The 20,132-nt window shown below is 48.6% G+C and overlaps 1 protein-coding gene across 2 annotated transcripts in view; it reads right to left on the bottom strand.

The window, feature by feature from the left end:
* The window catches only part of CPXM2 (carboxypeptidase X, M14 family member 2), a 130,573-nt gene that overhangs the window by 100,083 nt on the left and 10,358 nt on the right, over window positions 1-20,132 (bottom strand). For both annotated transcript variants that reach the window (XM_040624398.1, XM_008685440.2), the window contains exon 2: window positions 19,721-19,819. In XM_040624398.1, coding sequence (XP_040480332.1) covers window positions 19,721-19,819 — 99 coding nt within the window. The remainder of the gene's footprint in view (window positions 1-19,720; window positions 19,820-20,132) is intronic.

Genomic DNA, 20,132 nt, shown 5'->3' with positions numbered 1-20,132 from the left:
GGGGGCCCCATGAGCAATGGCGCTCCAGCTGGATTCTGCCAGAGGGGGCCGTGCCTCCGGTGGGGGGCCGTGGGAGCAGGAACCAGGCATTGAACGGGGGCAGAGGGTGTGGTCCAGCGGGGACCAGAGAATGAATGGGGAGGGCATGCAGCCAGAGCAGGGCATGTGGCCAGCAGGGATCCATGCAGCAAGCATCCCTAACCACCCAAGGCTGATCTCACAGAGGGCACTCTAGTTATCGTAAGCCCTTTCCCCCACTAGGCTCTACCCTGAGCACTTTCCAGGCCTGGAGGACACAGGGATCTGACATACATGGGTGGCATTTCCTTGTGCTAAAAGAGTAATTCTCCATCATGCCTACTGGAAATTGACCAAGTGTCTGATGACTGAGCAAAGATATTTCTTACATGCCTATTCAGAAATCCATGCTGCCTGCCTCCACCAGCCATGCCTAGTCATGGAACCTGTTCATGCTGACCCAGCAGCAGCCACACCTGCCCCTCCGCAGCTCAGCCCCTGGGCCCAGGCTGTCAGAGAGCAGGAGCCCGAGCCCCCACACGGTCCCACTGTGGCCTCAGGATGGACAGCACCTCCTCTCCATGCCACTCGCCTCTCTGAGCCATTTCCTTCCAGCCTCTCAGGCCCCAGTGGTCACTGGTGGGCACCTGAGGCCATGGTCCAGATTCAAGGCAGGGACTGAGGGTCAGGATCACTTCCTATACTCTCTGGGAGGTTAGATTCCAGAATGTCCTTCAACCTGCCACTCAGCCCTGGCCCTGACCCCGGGCTTGGAGCTCCCTCGGCTGGAGATGCTGCCCACTGTCCCCAGTTCTTACCCACTCTCCTCCTTGTCACCTAGTCCCAGCCCGCCCTGCTTCAGAGACATCAGCATCCACATCTCCTGGGCCCTGACACCAAACTGGCTGGTCAGTGGTTCTGCATCTCGATTCTGCCAGGAATGCCAGCTTTGGTTTCAGACCCTGACGGGGAACAGGGCGCTGGTCTCTCCCTCCCATGTCCCGGGGCTCCGTTCAGAAGCCCAGTGTTCTCACATAAGCAGGCATCAGAAATGCAAAGAGAATTCACTGCCATTTCAGTGAAACTCTTCCACAGCTGTTCCAAACATGTCCACATCCCCTGGCCCCACCTTCTTAGCAGAAAACACAGCAGGTGGTGAATTCCGGGTACACTTCACCGAGGTAACACCTACCACTTCTCATTTACATTGTCAGATAGGCAAACTGACAGATGAACGACACGAACACCTATTATTTGCTCGTTAAATAAGGAAGAATAATTGCTATCCAAAGCATTTCTTCCAGGAAAAGAGAACATCTCATATGCACATGAATATCTGAATTCAAAAAGGAACAACCTGGGGGCGCCAGGGTGGCTCAGTCGGTGAAGCGTCCGCCCTCGGCTCAGGCCATGATCCCAGCGTCCTGGGATCAAGCCCCACATCGGCCTCCCTGCTCAGCGGGGACCCTGCTTCTCCCTTTCCCTCTGCCCTGCCCCCTCCCCCTCTCATGCTGGCTCTCTCACACATACACGCTCTGTCTCTCTCTCTCAAATAAATGAATAAAATCTTTTAAAAAAAAAAGGAACTACCCAAATAAAATTGCATATCCATCAAAACCACTCACATTGGTAAGTTGAAGCTCCACACATCCTCCCACCGGATACACAAGGGGTGAAAAGAAAGTGCCCATAAGTGGGGTGCTTACTGATTGCACATCTAATACCAACCCAAAAGCTCAACGCCTGCCCTCTCCAGGGGCTCGACCATCACGTACACCATGCAAATGTGGGGTCCCACACCGCCAGCACCGCCGTCAGCTGCCCATCGGACAATGTCCGCCCTTGCCCACTCTTGAGATGATGTGACAGCACAGGCCAGAAGAGCCACTCCTTCGGTCCGCAGCACAGCTGACGACGCCTTTGGTGAGGAGCCCAGATAAACACACACACACACTCGGCCTGCACACAAACGCCCTCTTCCCTGAATCCTAATAAGGATTTTTTTTCCTTATCAGAAGACACCATCTTCAGAGAATTTGGTTTTGTTTGTCGTCCATGCCCTTACTAAAGACACTAGAGACAGACCCACACTGAGTAAGACCACGGCAAAGTCACCGAGGCGCGGAGGTCGGTGAGGCATCTCTGGTTGTTAGAAACCAACAATGGTCAACTTAAAGCAGGAATCGGGATCAGTGGGGGCATGGCAGGAAGCTCCCAGAAGGGGCCAAGGCAGGGGCATGGGTCAGGTGCAGAGTGGAGCCCCAAGAGCTCTCATCACTCAGGCAGCAGAAACCAGGAACCGTGTGCCACCAGAGGACCAGACAGGTCCCGATAGCACTTCTGGCCACCTCTCCCCTCCCAAGGGTCTGCACCCAGCAGACCCCAGAGAGGACCTGGCCCCTGCATCACCAGTCTGCCCACCAAAGTCAGGTACTGTTGGAAGAAGCCCGATGCCGGTCTGTGGTTCCCAACTGCGCGTNGTACCGCCCTGCACCGCCCTGCACCGCCCTGCACGCTGTGGTGCTATGGGTTCTCCTGCCACCTGCCCCCATCGCCCAGCCCCACATCCCCCTCCCCTCCACCCATCCCCTTCTGGATTTTGCATTCTGCACTCTGGTTGCTGTCCCCAGGCATGGCAGCTCTCCTTCTTTGGTGGCCTCCTCTCCGTCCCCCCGAGTCCACTCCCTCTTGGCTACTCGCGCCCCGTGGTTGCCAGAACATGCCCGTCTTAGTCCGCTCGGGCCGCTGTAACGGAACCCCGAGGGCAGGCGGCTTATGCACAGAGGTTTATGGCTCACGCGTCTGCAGGCTGGAACACCCAAGATGAAGGCCCCAGCACAGCTTCTACTGCACCTGGTAGAAGAGGCAAGGGGCCCCTCTGGGGTCTCTTACTAGAACACTAATCCCGCCGACGAGGGCTCCGTCCTCCGGACAGAAGCCAAAGCCCCTGCCTCCTCAGACCATCACCTTCGGGGCCAGGATTTCAGCAGAGGAATTCTGGGGGTGCGGGGACACAAACATTCGGGCCAGGCCATGATACTTCCCTGTTTCTCCCCTTCCTTCTTCCTGGTTCTTGGAGCCTTTTCCTCCCCGGCAGCTCAGAGCTGTCCCCCTCCGGCTCCTAGACAATCGTCCTTCCCTTCCCCCTGAAAAATCCGCATAGGCCCACGGCTTCATCCCTGCAATGACAGATGCCAGCTCCGCCAGCAGGAGGCAAGTCACACGTTTGACGTTTCAACTCAGGACCCCTCCCGTGAGTGTCTCTGGAGACCAGACCATTCCACAACCTTCCATACGTGAGGCCTGCTTGGCAGCAGAAGCCCGGCCAGCTGTGGGCTGTGAATATCTCCCCCGACGTGTCCCCACCGTCTTCCACAGCCCACTGCTGGAGCAGCTCTCCGAGGCTGCAGTGACTTTCTCCTCCTGCTCAGCACGCTGTCCCCACACACTCAGATGGCAGAAGCCTGGGCAGGGTCACGGAGACACAGCGCTAGTGCCGTCTTCACCCGCGAAATTCCCCTCTGCCCCCCTCCCACACTGGACGTTCTCCTTCCTTGGAGTTCCTCCACTCCTTTCCTGCCACGATGTGTCTGCTCCACATGGGCTTGGCTTCGATCCCCACGGCCATCCGCGCCATGGAGCTCAGCACACATTCCGCACATCCCCACACGCAGGGCGCGGTGCACGATGCCCACTGGGCTGGGCCGAAACTAAACGCTACACCAGCAGGGAGTTCCCTGCCTTCCCAGAATCACATTTACAACTTTTTTTTTTAATTAATACAATGTTTACACATAAAGTAGTTCAGCACAAACTCTCTATCCCACATGACTTGATGCAAGGATCGACGAGGCAAAAATCCCGGGTCAAAACCACATTATTCTGGACAAAAAGTTCCTAGGCCTATCTTAATGGTTTATGCTAAAAGTCTGACACAGGAGTCTCCACATTTAGAAAAATGAAGGGTTTTCCTATACTGAAGGACGGGACAATGAAGGACGGGACAAATACCTTTTGATTTAGAGATTCCAAATTATTCAAAATACAGAATATAACAATGTCCATATTAAATCCTTAACTCTGATGAATTTCAGTATATTGCCACCTGATGCATTTTCCCCTCTGCTTTCTACCCTTGTGACATCACCCTCAAGACTTTTGGCAGGGCTAGTCAACGTCCACCATGAGCAAAATGAACGGCCCCTCCACCTGGGGTTCGCCTGCAAAGTGGAACAATACTGCATTGGAAATAAAACTGCAGAGGACAATTAAGGAACCACTGCCAAGTGCACTTAGCCACTCGGGAGATAGGTGCAGGTAGGAAATCGAAAACATACAGAATAGTCTGGAAGCCTCAGACCTACGTGGGCGAGGCATGTGTCCCATGTTGCTGAAACACTAAAAGCACCTCGGGTCCCCCACCCTGCAGCATCCCACAGAGGGGCACGGGGACCACTCCTCCCCCCAGCTGCACCCCAAGCTATCAAAGATCGAAGAGTCACACAAAGAAAAGGAGCCGGAAATGGCAGGCTGACCACATCTGGCCACCAGCTCCACGACCTCAGGCCAAAGCTCCTGACCGCCTCCCACTCCTTGAGGTGACAGCTGCAGAATTTCAGTGACTCAGCTGGTCCCTGGTTTTGGACACAACAGGGGACTGCTGCTAACATTATAACCCCAGGGGCAGAAAGCAGCCAAACAAAATCCACAGAATGAATCAGCCTCTGCATTTTCAAAACCAGAACTTGGGGAGGGCAGAGAGGGTAGAAAGGAGACAAACACACCAGCCCAGCTCCAGCCCCGGGCTTATCCGACTGCTGGAGAGGATCAAGACACTGATAATCAGACCAACACGAGACTTGTCATTGGCGACCTGTGCACCCCAGGGCTCAGGAAGAGCAAATGAGAATCTAGAATCCACTACCAGTCAACAGCCCAGGTGACTAAGGGCATTTTCAGAGCTGTAATACTTAGAAAATGTATCCTTTCTGACCAGACCCAGAGACTCTCACTGAAAAGAACTTCTGGAATAAGGAGCAGAGACACACAGACACACAGACACACACAGCAGATGGGAAGAGAAGAGTACTCCATGCAGCAATTTCCCCTAAAAGAAGCCCAGAGAACTCTGCAAACAAAGCCCTCCAGCGGTGCAAGGTTAGAACAAGAAGTGCGAATTCCTTTGGTTTTAAACTCTCAGAGAAACATCCCGCCCTGCCGAGAAACTGTCCACCCCAATACTCTCCGCCCCAACACCGCTAGGGAGGGCTCCTCGGCATCCTTCGGGACACTTCACGGAGGGGCCAGGAGTGCTGCCCCAGTGAGCAAGGAAACAGAGAAGAAACAAGTGCTTCGAAGCTCACTTAAAGGTCCACGATCAGAAAGTCAAGATGCCAGAAGCCAGAACTGAAATCAGCTTGTATTACAGCCAAGCCTGTAACGTCCACGGAGGAGCTCACCGCCAGGCTCACGGAGTGCTGGGAATCCGCGGGGAGGCTCAGCCCCCCACCCTCCGGGCTCAGCACCAGCACTGAAGCCGCGGCCAGGGACTCCATAGGGACCCCACCGCAGCCACAGAGCCCCCCGCAGCACTGCTCCCTGCCCCTCCTACAGAACAAACCCACAAAAAACCCTGTATCAGCAAATCAAGTTTTTGTTGTTTCTAAAAGGAAAAAGATTAATGCTCGGAAGCAGCTGCGGGAGGAGAACATGAAAATGGGTGTGACAAAGACGACTTCGGGAAGGTATTAAAGATGGGAGACATGTCCTAACCCAGAGGACAGAGGGTGACAGTCACCAAAGATGGCTCCACTGGGCTCCTAAAGGCAGCATGACTCTACGAGAAGGCCCTGTGGGGAGCGGGCACCATCCGCCAGGCCTGCGCCCTGCTCTACCTCCCCCCTCTGACAAGCACACACGCGCGCGCATGCGCGCTTCATTCGGTCTGTCCCATGCTTAAATTCTGTGCTGTGGCCACGTCACAAAACAGCTGTGAGGACCAAGCACGAGGCACTGGTCCCCCAGGGGAGGCCTCAGTGGCCCAGAGTTACAGGGTGACGTCCGAATGGAGGGTGTAAGTTAGAATTCTGGGTCTGCAGCACCAACCCCAACACCCCACCCCCAAAACCCCAGTCCGTCTGGGGGCAGTGGTCATGACGGACAAGTCACGAAAATGATTTTAAAAGACGAATGATCTGGGGAGCGATGGGACTAACGTGTGGGCAAACACCATGAGCCCGAGGCTCTGCAGACATTTCGTGATTTCATCTCCCTAAGGACCGTGAGAGAAGGGTGTCATCATCCCCGTTTTCCAAGTACACAAACTAAGACTGGAGGCGTCTTACGCGGTTAAACAGCGAAGCACACAGGCTGAAATTTGAAGATCGCATGGGACGTAAAACCTCGGTTGGTATGTCACCTGCTTGACTTCAAAATGCAAGAGGGTAAAGCAAATGCGAGTTTCGTGCTGGTGTCTGGGGTCACACCAGAGAAAGGCAGTGGAGCCAGGACAGGCGTCACCAGCTGGCCGAGGGGAGCTCGAGTCCCAGGCCATCAGGCCTGCTGTGATCGTCTGCTGGAAGCAGAGCAAAGAATTCCCCAAGACCTCCAGAGTGCTGGCGGGGACAAGCGCACAGCCGCGCTGCCACCATAAATCGAACAGCTCGGACGTCTGACATTCTACCCTTCACCTTTCTCAACCTGACATTCCCTTTGACGGATCAGGGTGTGGAGGCAGCTTCCTGCTGTCTCAGACATGCCCAGCTTCCCAGAGAGGCACACCCCCCCACCCCCACCCCCAGGCTCTTGGGAAAAGGAGTTACTGTCAGCCTTATCCAGCCACCCTTGGAAAGGACCTCCCTGACCGCAGGACTCCCTCCCACAGCGTCCTCACCCTGACCCGACATCAGAATCCGAATCCCCTGGGGAGCTTTAAAAAACTGCTGTTCAGAGCCTTCCCCAGAGGCTCTGATGGACAGGGCTGCAAAGGGGCCCCGGTCTCTGAGGCTCCCAGGTGCTCTTCTGAGACCCTCAGAATCTGGCTGGTGTCTCTTCCCTTGAACCTACACAGGCTCAGAGCCCCCCTTGCACAGGCCCTATGGATCACACAGGAAATCCGCAGGGAGCCGTGTCCGCGGGCTGAAGCCTCATGCCCGGACCGCACCCACAGCACCTGCGTCACAGAGCCTCTGACGTCTATCGGTGGCTGCTCACTTGAAAAGCCACCAAGACTGACATCCACCCCTCTCATCCTACCCCCCCCCCCAGGGCTAACAAAGGTACAAAGCACACTGTTGACTTCACAGGGCAGCAACCATGAGCGTCCATCACTGAATCCCCAAAGTCGTCAATATTTCCAAGGGAAATGAATGAACGTGTCTTATGATCCAACAGAACTGATAATTAGCCTGCACGCTGTGGAAAACTAGTTATTCTGTTCTTTCTATATTGCTTATCAGGCCAAAAGAGGAGGAATTATTGTTCCAAAATAGCACTTCTCAAACCTCAACCACCTGCTATTATCTTTGTGAATTTTTCCATATCCAAGTACCACCTGCACTCTTATTTCGTATTTTTATTTAAATCAAGAATTTTAATGGAAATAAATGAGTGCAAAAGGAAGTCTCTTTCTAGAAGACAACATAAGAAAATGTCTTTATGATCTTGCAGTAGGCAGAAAAAATTTAAACATACAACAAAAAGCACTAAAGGAAAATACTGATGATTTGTCTGTATTAAATTTAAGAACATCTGTTATTCAAAAGACAGTGTTACTAGAGTTCAAAGGTGAACCAGGAAGCGCGAGAAAATATTGCCGTGCGTACATCTGACAAAGGACTCGCATCCACAGTATTTTTAAGAAAGACAAACAAAAGGAAAAAAGTCCAATAAATCAATAAGAGAAGCAATGAGCAAAAGATCTGAGCAGGCATTCATGAAAGAAGATAATCTGATGGTGAATGAGCATTAGTCATTTGTCTTCAGGAAAATTCCAATGAAAACCACAACGAGATGCTAGGACACACACACTGACAGGAATACGATTAAAAAGACACATACCAAATATTGGCAAGGAGGCAAAGCAACAATACTGCTAGAGAAGTGTTAACGGGGACCACCGATCTGGAAAACTCTCTAGGAATTTACTAAAGATATAAACGTGCAGGTCCTGTGACACAGCAATTCTACCGAGGTGCAGATACCCAACAGAAACACACTCGCACATACACCAAAAGACTTAGATGCACGAATGATCCCATACGCATTTGTGATAGCCGAACACTGAAGACAACGCAAATGCCCATTAATATGGGAATGAATAAGTAAATTGTGGTACAGCCATGCCACAGAATACTATAAATCCTTGAATATACATGAACCATAACTGTACACAATAACCTGGAGAAATCTCATAACCACGCTAGTAAGTGACAGCCATCAGACACAGCGTACAGTTCCATGGATATGAAGTTCAAACACAGGCAAAAGTAATCTCTGAGGGTGATCACCCTTGAGAGAGAACAGGGTTAGTGACTAACCGGGGTGGGAGGGGGGCCTCATTGGTCTGGTCATTGATTTCTTACCTAAAGGATAGCGAAGATAGTGCATTAACATTACATGTGAGTGGTTCATATGACAATCCAATGTGTTATGCTCTTAAGATTTCTAGAGTTTTCTGTGTGTGTGTTATACTTCAATAATAATAATAATAGTAGCAATAGTAGTAGTAACAATAGTAATAATAAAAAACTGCCTTTCCTGACTATCTACCTCATACACCAACTAAGTCTATTTGTCCAATGTGGAAAGAGGAAAAGATAATTATTACGCTGAGTGAAAAAAGCCAATCTCAAAGTTATATACCATATGGTTTACTTCATCTAACATTTTTGAAAACACAAAATTATAGAGAAGGAGAGCAGCTTAGAGGTTGTGAGGAGTTAGGGACTGCGGGAGGGGGGATGTGGCTAGAAAGGGACGTCACAAGGAAGCCCCGCGGTGAAGGGACAGCCCTGTATCTCCCTGTGACAGTATGCCCACGAAATGGCAGATGTGGTACAAGCACGCAGGACTAATGCACACACACACACACGGATAATGGATGGGATCTGAACATGCTCTCTAAGTCTTGTTACTGTACCACAGTTATGCAAAATGGCAGCACCGGAAGAGGCAGGGTGAAGGGTGTGTGGGACCCATTTGTTTGCAACTTCTAATGGATCTCTAATTATTTCAAAATAAAGGGTTTTTTTTGGTTTTTTTTTAAGATCCCTTAAAAAAAAAAAACTTTCTCACAACGTGTTCCAGGTGATTTAATGTATCTCATAAAATCACCAGCTGTACAGAAGTGTCACAGACTTCGGGGACTTCCAGTTTAAACCTTTGCAACATCCCCCAAACACAAACATAAAAACCTACAAGACTCTCAAAAGGAAAGATTCGCAACAATGCTTCAACCTAGTGCCAGATGGGCAAGAACATTCCCCACAGCTGAGTCTGATGGAGGCAGCTGGGGAAAAAATGGAGATGACCAGAGGAGGGACAGAAAACCTTCAACCCTTTTGCGTGCCTCCATTTTGAAGTCCAGGGTCTGCAGCAACAAGAAAATTGAAAATGGAACACCATCGCTAAAGCTCAGATCTGGCTTTCTGAGGTGGCCATGTGCTCATCTGTCCTCCCCACCCCCCATCAGCTTTCCAGAACTGTTTGGATCAGAAACTCTCAGAAAACAACTGGACAGGAAGGAGGGACAATTGTCACACAGAAGGACAGTGTGGGGCAAAGACAAGAACACTGATGACAGCATAGGAAGGTAATTACGGTTCCCCCACATATCCCATCAGAAAAGAGGATCTAAGAACTGCAGCCAGGGAAGCAAACAGCACCCCAGGGAGGCAAAAATATGTAGAAGATAAAGAGCTGCTTGAAACTGAAAACTGTACTGGGCGGTTGCATGGCGACCCAGTCAACATCTGTAGATCTGAGAAAGGGCTGCAACTGCCCCCCAGTGGAGAAAATCTGGCTGCATTTTGCCTTGTTGAAAGATGAGTAACGAATAAACACTGATATGCCATCTATGAAGGACAAAATTCCACAAAAAAGAACCTGAGATATAACACCCAAAAGACTCCAAGCAATAATGTACCTTTGAAAGTGATTTCATGTAATAACAAGGAAAATTATTTTCCCTAGAAATTGTTCATCCAATGTATAGACAAAATATTTAAAATAAGGCGGGGGGGGGCGCCTGGGTGGTTCGGTTGGTTAGGGGTGCAACTCTTAATTTTGGCTCAGGTCATAGTCCTGGGGTCTTAGGATCAAGCCCCATGTCAGGTTCTACATTCATCAGGGAGTCTGCTTGAGATTCTCTCCCTCTCCCTCTGCCCCTCTTCTCTCTCTCTCGTGCTCTCCCTCCCTTTCTCTAAAATAAATAAACAAATCTTTAAAAGAAAATAAGGCCAAATATTAAAAAAATAAAACTACAAACCCCAAAACAGAATTAAAACGTATGGAAAGACCCATAATTTTTAACCTGGGATCTTTGCAAATGAAGTAAAGAAAAATAAGTAAAAAGTATAAGAAATGGAAAGAAAAAACAAAATTGTCATTATTTAACACGTATTATAATGTTGTACCCAAATCCAAGTAAATATATAAATAATTGTTTAATAAGAGTTTAGCAATGTTGCTGGATATAAATCAGCATAGAAAAAATCAACTGTCCTCCCGTATACTAGCAATAAAGAGTTAGAAAATTGAAATTAAAAGCATCATAAACTAGCAAATATCTAAGAATAAATCTAGTAAAGATAGGCAAGATCCATTTATGGGGAGACATTTAAAAAGATTTAACAGGTGGGGAGATATACCATGTTCATGGATTAGAAGCCTTGATGTTATAAATACGTTAATTCTCCCCAAGTTGATTTATGGAATCTATGAGACTGTCATCCAAACTCCACAAGTTTTTGGAAAGGTATTTGAAGGTATCTGGAGAACCTGACTGGCTGGTGTAAATATATGTGTGTGCACACATACACGTGCACACAATGAGTCAAGAATAACCACAACTTTTGAAGAAGAACTAGGTCCTGCTCTACTGGATATCATGATGTGTTATAACGTTATAGTAGTTAAGACAGCAAGGTATTTCGTGTATGGGTAGGAAAATGAATTAACGATAAAGAACAGCAAGCCTGAAAACAAAGTCATACATACAGGGACTCTTAATCCCCAGCAGACAGAGGCTGCAAAACAGCGGGGACGCAATTAAGGAAAAAATAAAATTGAAACAAAATCCATTCCAGGCGTCTGAAGACCTAACTGTGGAAAATAAAAAAGGAAAGAGAGCTTTAGAAGACAATATAAAATATCTTTATGACTTAGGAGTAAGAAGGGATTTCTTACACAAGTCACAACTAGTAGCAACCAAAAAAAAAAAAAAGTGATATATTTGGCTACATTATAATTAAGAACTTCTGTTCATTAGGACCCCACAGAATGAAAAGCAAAAAACAGAGAACATATTTGCCAGCAACATTAGAAAACCAAAATCCAAACTCAGAATGGATAAATCTATAAGGAAAGAAATAGAACAGAAATGTCACCAGAAAAGATATTCAAATGACAAATAAATCTATGAGAAGATGCTGAACCTCATTAATAATGAGGAAATGCAAATTAAATCACAGGGAGTCACCACTATACACCAGCCAGACTGGCAAACACTGATGTCTGATCATACAACAGTTATTCAGAACGTGAAGCCTGGAGCCTACGAAATGCTGACAGGAAGTCAGAATGGCGTGCCCCCCCCCAAGGAGAAAAATGACTGAGCATGTGTTCAACAGTGAAGCTAAACCCACCCACTCCACATCTACATGTATATATACTTGGAGACACTTATGCCCATGGGTGTTAGGATGTATGCACAGGAGTTTCCAAGGTGGTGCTTTGCATAAAATACAAAAACCGGAAATAAGTCAAACATCCATCGGCACTGAAATGGATAAAAAAAATTGTTGTGTAGTCCGATGATGGAATCCTATCCAGTGATGAAAATGAAGGAACTACACAAATATATAACGTTAACAGGAAATTATAAGGTATGTAGGACTGAATATACACAGCAGAATTCCATTTATATAAATTTCAAAATCAGGCCAAACTAACTTATTTAGAGATACCGACGTAAGTGGTAAAGCTCTGAAGAAAATCTTTTAAAATTGGGTAGAGTTCGCCTCTAGAGTGGAAGGGATAAAGACGTGATTGACAAGGCTCTTGACTCAGGTGATGGTGACACAGGGACTGGCTTTACAAACATTTGTTAGAAGAACATATGTAACATTATATAACTTTTCTATGTCCGCCTTATTTCAAATAAAAGTAGGAAATATTCTACGTGAAGCAGTAAGAGTGAAATATTACGCAGAAAATCACATCAGTGATGTGCTAACAAATTTGTAAAGATTTCAGAATGCATACTGAAAGGACAAAAAAAAAAAAACCAATAGTAACCTTTTTTTTTTTTGTTAGTGGGGAGGGTACTATAAAAAGAGACAAAAAAAATCCCTTATAAAACGTAAAATACTTTTACCAGATGATCCAGTAATTGTGCTCCCCAGTATCTGCCCAAGTGAGTTGAAAACGTGGCCACACAAAAACCTGCTTGTGAATATTTATAGCAGCTTTATTCATAATTGTCAAAAGTTGGAAGCAACCAAGATGTCCTTGCACACAGGAGTGGACAAACAAATGTATGCAGACAATGGAATATTATTCAGTGATAAAAAGAAATGAGCTGTCAAGCCATGAAAAGGCATGGAGGAACTTTGAGTGCATATGACTAAGCGAAAGAAATGAGAAAGCTAGATGCTGTGTGATTCCAACCGTATGAGATTGTGGAAAAGGCAAACCTCTGAAGACAGTAAAAAGATCAGCGGTTGTCAGAAGAGCAGGGAAGGGAAACAGAAATAAGTAGGCAGAGCACCGGGGATTTCTAGGGCAGTGAAACCATTCTGGATGGTACTGTAATGGTAGCTGTGTGTCATTACACGTTTGTCAAAACCCTTGGAACATACGACAAAAAGAGTGAACTTTCATGTAAACCAAGGACTTCAGTTACGAAGAACGTATCAAAATTCCCATCACTTGTAACAAAGTATCACACGAATGGAAGCTATTATAATAAGGGAGCCCAGAGGAGGAGCAGAGATATAGGGGAACTCCCTGTATTCTGCCTTTATTTTTTCAAAATCCAAAATCTAAAACTTCTCTAAGATAAATAAATAAACTAGCTGACAAACTAACAAAACATAAGTACATAAATTGCAAAAAGGAATACATCAACAGAGTGGTGATGTCTTCAAAATAAACCTTAACAAAATTAACTAAAAGAATAAAAAATCTGGGGCGCCTGGGTGACACAGCGGTTAAGCATCTGCCTTCGGCTCAGGGCGTGATCCCGGCGTTCTGGGATCGAGCCCCACATCAGGCTCCTCTGCTGGGAGCCTGCTTCTTCCTCTCCCACTCCCCCTGCTTGTGTTCCCTCTCTCGCTGGCTGTCTCTCTCTCTGTCAAATAAATAAATAAAAATCTTTAAAAAAAAAAAGAATAAAAAATCTGATAGATCAAGAACCATGAAAGAAAGTAGATATATCAAAGAACTTCTTCAATGGAAAATGCCTAGTTCCAATGAATTTACGGTCTCGTTCTTTCAGACTTTCCAGGAATAGATCATTCTGCGTTCCTGCACTATTACAGGCCTTTAAAAAATGAGTCAAGTGCCCAAACGAATGACCGATATGAAGTTCCCACAATGCAACGCGTTGGCCAAGTCACTGTTGTGAGTGCTTTACTCAAGTGATCTTATTAAATACTTATCCCAATCTTACGGGTATGTCCATTTATAACCCCCATTTTGTATTTGAGAAAATTGAGGCACAAAGAGGTTAAATAACACACTCAAGACCACACAGCTAGTCAACAGTGGCCTGGGCTTTGAGCTCCACTCAGTGCTGTTCCAGACTTCTTAACTCCCCTACACTGCGATGTATAAACAGAGGGTCCCTTGTCCCTCACATATAAGGAGCTCTTATAAAACAACACACACACACAAGGAGAAAATGGGCAAAAGAATGTAAAAGTTGGGGCGCCTGGGTGGCACAGCGGTTAAGCGTCTGCCTTCGGCTCAGGGCGTGATCCCGGCGTTGTGGGATCGAGCCCCACATCAGGCTCCTCCGCTGTGAGCCTGCTTCCTCTCGCACTCCCCCTGCTTGTGTTCCATCTCTCGCTAGCTGTCTCTATCTCTGTCGAATAAATAAATAAAATCTTTAAAAAAAAAAAAAAAGAATGTAAAAGTTGGCATAAACCTTTCGAGAGAGCAGTGATGACTTTGCAGTTCCTCCTCCAGGAAGCATGAACTCAAGGAACGAGCGAGCACACAGACAGAGACAGAAGGAGGGGTGCAGAAATGCTCACAGCCTGGGACAGTTACGACTCCATCACAAAATGGAAAACATTTCACATCATGTCATAAAAGAGCATTTAATGACATAAGAACGTAACAGTAGCACATTGAGAATAGAAGGTTACAAAACCAGACGAGTACGGTTTTGTAGAAAGTGCGTGTGTCATCTACACACATACCTGTAATTTTGTTCCTGATGCATGAGCGTGCACACGTGTATGTGTGCGCACACACACACACGGAGTGACAGGAGTGGAGAGCCAGACTCCAAGTGCTGACTATGGTTATCCCTGGAAGATGAGACTGTGCGTTGTTATAGTCCCCTCTTTGTTTTTATATGTGTTCCACATTTTCTACAAGGTGCCTCCATTACTTTCATAGTCAAAACGCTTCGAAAGCCAGGAAAGAAATACATTTTAGAACAGCTTCCACTCTGAGTTAAGTTTCTAATTTTTTTTTAAGTTTTAGGGTATGATGTGGCGAATTCGGTTTCCTGCTAAATCAGCCCTGAGTCAGTGACGTAGAAGTAAAGAAGAGGATCTCATCACAGGAAGGCTGAGAAGTTGGAAAGAAGACAGGCAGATTGTCACGTGAACAAAGTCCCAAGAACAAGCAGCACGTGTGCTGACCTTTGCTGCATGGACTCAAAGGAGCTGCAGCTAGAATTTCTACTTTGTAAATGGACTCATGTGACCTTGGTCAACCAGAGCCACACCTGGGGTCAGCTGGGTGACAGACACGAGCGGAGCTCCCAAGCACATCAGAGCTCTGGCCCCCGACCCCTTGTCTGGGAGGAATTTCTATGCCGGCAAGTCCACCATGGCCTGGATTCCAAACGAAAGCTTCTGCAGCCTGTGGCCCCAGGCTCGCCACACTGCCCACACGGCATTAACAGAACTCAGTTTACACTCACGGGCAGCAGCGAGCCCAGGACCCCTCATCGAACCCAGCAAAGGCCCTGCCACAAAACCATTGGAAGAACAAAATAAATCTCTCCCCATTGCAAAGGAAGGCCAGAAAATCCTCACAAGACACATTTCACGTTAGAGACTGAAGAATAACTTTCTAGGCATGTTTGAGACACAGTGGAAAGTGGGGGAGATAGCCAGGTGTGGAGGAGCCCTTGGTGTCCCAACTGTCCACATGCATCAGGCTTCCCAAATAAGGTGTGTCTGAGAGGGCTGTGACCCTGTCCCAGTTCTGGCCCCTCGCCTCCCCTCGATACCCCTGGAGCAGATGCGGCCGTGTAGCATAGCGTCTGCCAGGTCAGCCAGGACGCACTCCCCTGCCCTTGCCAGCTGTGCCAGATGTCTGGGGGAGACCAGAGCTGAGCCCCCCAGAGGCGCCTGGCCATGCAACACCGGGGAAAGGCTCACAACAAGGGCTTGGATGAAAAACCAAACTGTTTCTGCTACAATGAAAAACTGTCAAGTGTCTCTCTCTTACACACACACACACACACACACACACACACACACACACTCAGTAGATCAATCCCCAGGCATGATACCTGGCTGAGGCCTCAAATCCCACCCAGCCCAGGCATGAGGGAGCTCTTGTTCACCAACGTGCATCGTTTTGGGAAAACCATTCTACTTTCATGATGGCGGGAAGTCACGTCCCTTTCCTACAGATCCAAGAGCATTTCCTGTGGAGGCTAGCCCTGCTGTTCTGGGTCATGAAGAATCCACTTGAACATACGTGGAATACCTGCCCTAGAGCCCAGAACACTGGTGACAGCACAGGGCAGGTGCTCAGTAAACGAGTCTGCCATTCTTGTCGAGGGCTATTCCAAGGCTGCGGGTGTCCTGAGAAGAATCAGAGGAGACCAACTTTTGAGTACTCATATCCTCACAGAGGAGAAGAGCTGCCTGTAGGAATCACGAGGACGTGAGACAGGAAGGGCTGGGGACCCTGAGGAGGGTGTGCAGGGAAATAAGAGAGGTGATCAAGGCAGTCTTCCTGGAGGCAGCATTTGCAGAAAAGTCAAGTTCCATGGCAGGGGCTGGCGAGCCTCAGCCCCTGTGATGGCCAGATCCAGGCCACCACCTGTGTCTGTCTGTATGGCCCAAGACGTAAGAATAGTTTGGTATTTTTTTAATGGTTACATTTTAAATGGTTATTTAAGTAACAACATAATATCCTCAATTTTGCTTCTTGGCCAATAAACCATATATTTACAATCTGATCCTTTAAAAATGTCTGCCAACTTCTCTGAGGCACAAAAAAAAAAAAAAAAAAAAAAAAACCCAGATGGCAAATAAAAACCATCGCTAACGCTCGCTGAGAGCTTGCTGTGGGCTGCGGGTGCTGTACCCTTCGGACACTATTGAATCTTCAAAATAATCCTATATAGGGATCTCTTCCCCACTCTTGCAGGGGAGGAAACTGAGTCACCGAGAAGTTAGGAGCTTGCCCAGAGACGCACAGGCAGTGAGAGTACAGCCTGATCCAAAGCTGTCCTCTCAATCACCAGCTTAGATGCTTTCCCGTTCCCTTTGGAGAAAACACGTGAGCCATGGGTTTCGGCACAGGACATGGTGTGAGAAACAAGCCTGTCTGGCTGGGGGGGAAAAGGAGGCAGAGGCCAGAGGAGAAGCGAATAGGAACAAGCAAATCCTCTGAAGCCCTCAGCTCAGGACGGGCAACCCTGGCACTCCTCCTTACTCCACGGGACGCGGCGAGGCACACAGACCGGCCCAAAGTCCAGGGCCTCTCACCTTTCATGAAGGGACCTGAAAAGTCACACGGCAAAGGGCTGGGCCCAAGGGGAGGTGAAGAACTGCAGCAATAATTCAACCAGCTGGGCCAATTATTTTAGGACGATATCCAAGATGCATTCTGGATTCTTGCCCGAGCCAACGCTGCTCCCCAGCCCATGTGCGTGTTCTCTCCCTCGAAGCGAAAGTTCCTACGGGGAGAGTCCGCATCTGACGCAAACTCGCGATGCCATCCGCTCACATGACGGGGGGGGGGGGGTTTAATATCTGCACCACCCACTACCTTGAAAACGAAGCGGGTCACATCTCCTCCATCTGCCACCTTGCACACGACACAGGTGACGTCCGTTCCACCTGCTACCTTGCGCATGACGTAGGTGGCTGAACCCGCCACCCGACCCCTTCATTCTGCCACCTCTCCAGCAAGGCCCCCAGGGAGACCCGCACAGAGAGAGAGAGAGGAGGCTGAGCACAGGGCCCTGAGAGTGCCCGGCTATATATCTGAGGCCGCGTCCCACCCAGCACCACCCCCCAGGTGCCCCCGCCTGACCCCAGGCCAGTGTTCCTAACTGCCGTGGCTACCTGCTTCCACGCACACCACCTCCCTGGCCACAGTCCTCTCTCTCCCTTCCATAGTGCATATCACGACCCCCACAGCGTCTCTGCCCTCCCGGCTCATGCCCAGTTCCTCAATTTTGTTTTAACGGAAGAGCAGTATAAACAAGTTTCGTAGACCAGAATCACTTGTCGTGCACCCAGTGAATCAGAGCCACAGTGGCTGCCCTGGAGACCAGAGACCCCAGCCCATTCAGACAGAGCTCTGAGGCCAAGGCCAGGGGAGCAATTGTGCCTGGGCTAGCATGTAAATGTGTGTGTGTGTGTGTGTGTGTGTGTGTGTGTGTGTGTGTGTAGAGAAATGGGCCTTGAAAACTCTCTTTGAAAATGCCTCCCCAGATTTTAATAACTTCCAATTCTGGTAATGAATAACTAAAATAATTCAAACCAACCCTTGTGCTGAGGCTAAAAAAAAACAAGACCTAGACAAGATATTTTTTAAATGTTTAAAGTACTTAAAAATTAACAAGTAAGGGAGCCTGAGGCCCAAGCAGGAGGGAGCAAGAGCCCAGAGAGGGGAAGCCAGCACTGGGAGCTGCCTTGCCCTGGGGCATCTGAGATCCTGAAGGAACAGCTGGTGTTCAGATCAGCCTGCTGGGACAAGGGAACAGAAGTCATGCCCAAGGCCCACCCGAGCTGGGAGTCGTATTACCACCCATCTCCTTGAGACCCCAAAGGTCACCAGGGCTCACCAGGGTGAACAAGCAGCGGCACAGCCCCGCATCACACATGTCCTCAACACAACCCCCTGGCAGCGCTGGGTCCTCCCGGGGGCCGTGGGTACCCTACAGGCCCGCCTGCTTTAAGATGGAATAGAACGCTCATTTGTTAAGTGACTGCAGAAGGTCCCTGTTGCTGAATTTGTTTTGATTTTAGGATGCACTGTTAGTCATACCCTAGGATGACTCTGACGGCGAGCGTCTGGTTGGAAGCACAGCCCCCAACCACTGCCTAAGGGAACACACCATTCCCTTTATGACAAGTGACGCCGTGACACGGTGTACGGGCTCACACAGCAGCTGACCACAGCCCCCGCCTCCGTAAATGCGTATCTGTGAAATGCTGTGTTTATTTAAGCCTCTGTACTGCTGAGCAGAAAGCCTAGGGGGATCTAGAACATCTTGGGTTCAGATCCCTGTTCTGCCAGTTAGAGGCTACATAACCCCAGGCAAATGGCACATACTACCAAGTCTCGTCCTCCTTATCCATAAACTACGGATACTGGTGATGATGACACTGTACAGGCTGAAGCATTTAAGAAACGCTTACTATTAGCATTAGCAGAAGTGCGATCCTGGATACCAGAGCTTAGAATAATACATACAGTAATCGTAATGCTAGTAGTCAAGCACAGTAAGAGCTATTGGAAATGGGCCAGAATTGGCCCGGGAGTCTAGAAGTAATGGCTTCGACCATCCTAAGGTAAATAATTAAAAGACTAGTATTTTTACAAGGGAGTAAGACCCCAAGACTAGCATCATGTGGCCTGTAAATAGAAGACTTGCTCTCTCACTCCAGAGGCTCCGGGGGCTGGTTAGGAGACAAGAAATGTACATGCAATGTACATGGGCAGTTGTGAGGCCTCACAACAAAGGAAATGAGATTGTTTTGGGATTGAGGGGAAAGGGCTGGGAAACAACCCAGGGTTCCAGGAGATTCAGAAATGACTTCAGTTGAGCCAGTGGGGAAAAGGTGGCTGTGGATTATTGTGCACTGCGGGGGAGAGGGTGGCTCAGAATGTTTGTGCCCCCAAACAATAGTGGCAAAGGAGAGGCCAGACAGGCCGCAGGCCTCCCCAGGCAGCCCCAGGAGGATCTGCAGCTGGCAGCTGCTCCAGGGGCCTCCGCCCTCCGTGGGCCGGTGATGGAACCAGCAGGAGGTCTCTGCAGAGCCTCACTTACCCTCTCTGACATCGACACGGGCCACGGGAACGCTGTGATCATCACTGGCAGCCTTCTCAGAGCTCTTGGTTCTCACGCCTTTTCTGTTGCTATTTTTACCTAAAAAGAAGGAGAGAGAGAAATGCTTTACTTCCACATATGACAGAGTCCTCCCAGGATGGTGAGAGCTCAACCATCTTCTGCAAAGCAGTGTCTGCCCCCCGCCCCTGCGACCCCTGTCCCCAGCGATGGCACCCGAACTCTGAGGTGCTTGCTGGAGATTACAGGAGATAAGACATCTTATTATGAACACCCAGGAAAATAAACACTCCTTCAGGGAGGGAGACAAACCAAAGAGATTCTTAACCATAGGAAACAAACTGAGGGTTGCGGGAGGGGAGGGGAGGGGAGGGGAGGGGAGGGGAGGGGAGGG

Source organism: Ursus maritimus, unplaced genomic scaffold (genome assembly GCF_017311325.1).
Source record: "Ursus maritimus isolate PB19 unplaced genomic scaffold, ASM1731132v1 scaffold_7, whole genome shotgun sequence".
Classification (NCBI taxonomy): Eukaryota; Metazoa; Chordata; class Mammalia; order Carnivora; family Ursidae; genus Ursus; species Ursus maritimus.
This window is presented reverse-complemented; position numbering and strand designations above follow the sequence as displayed.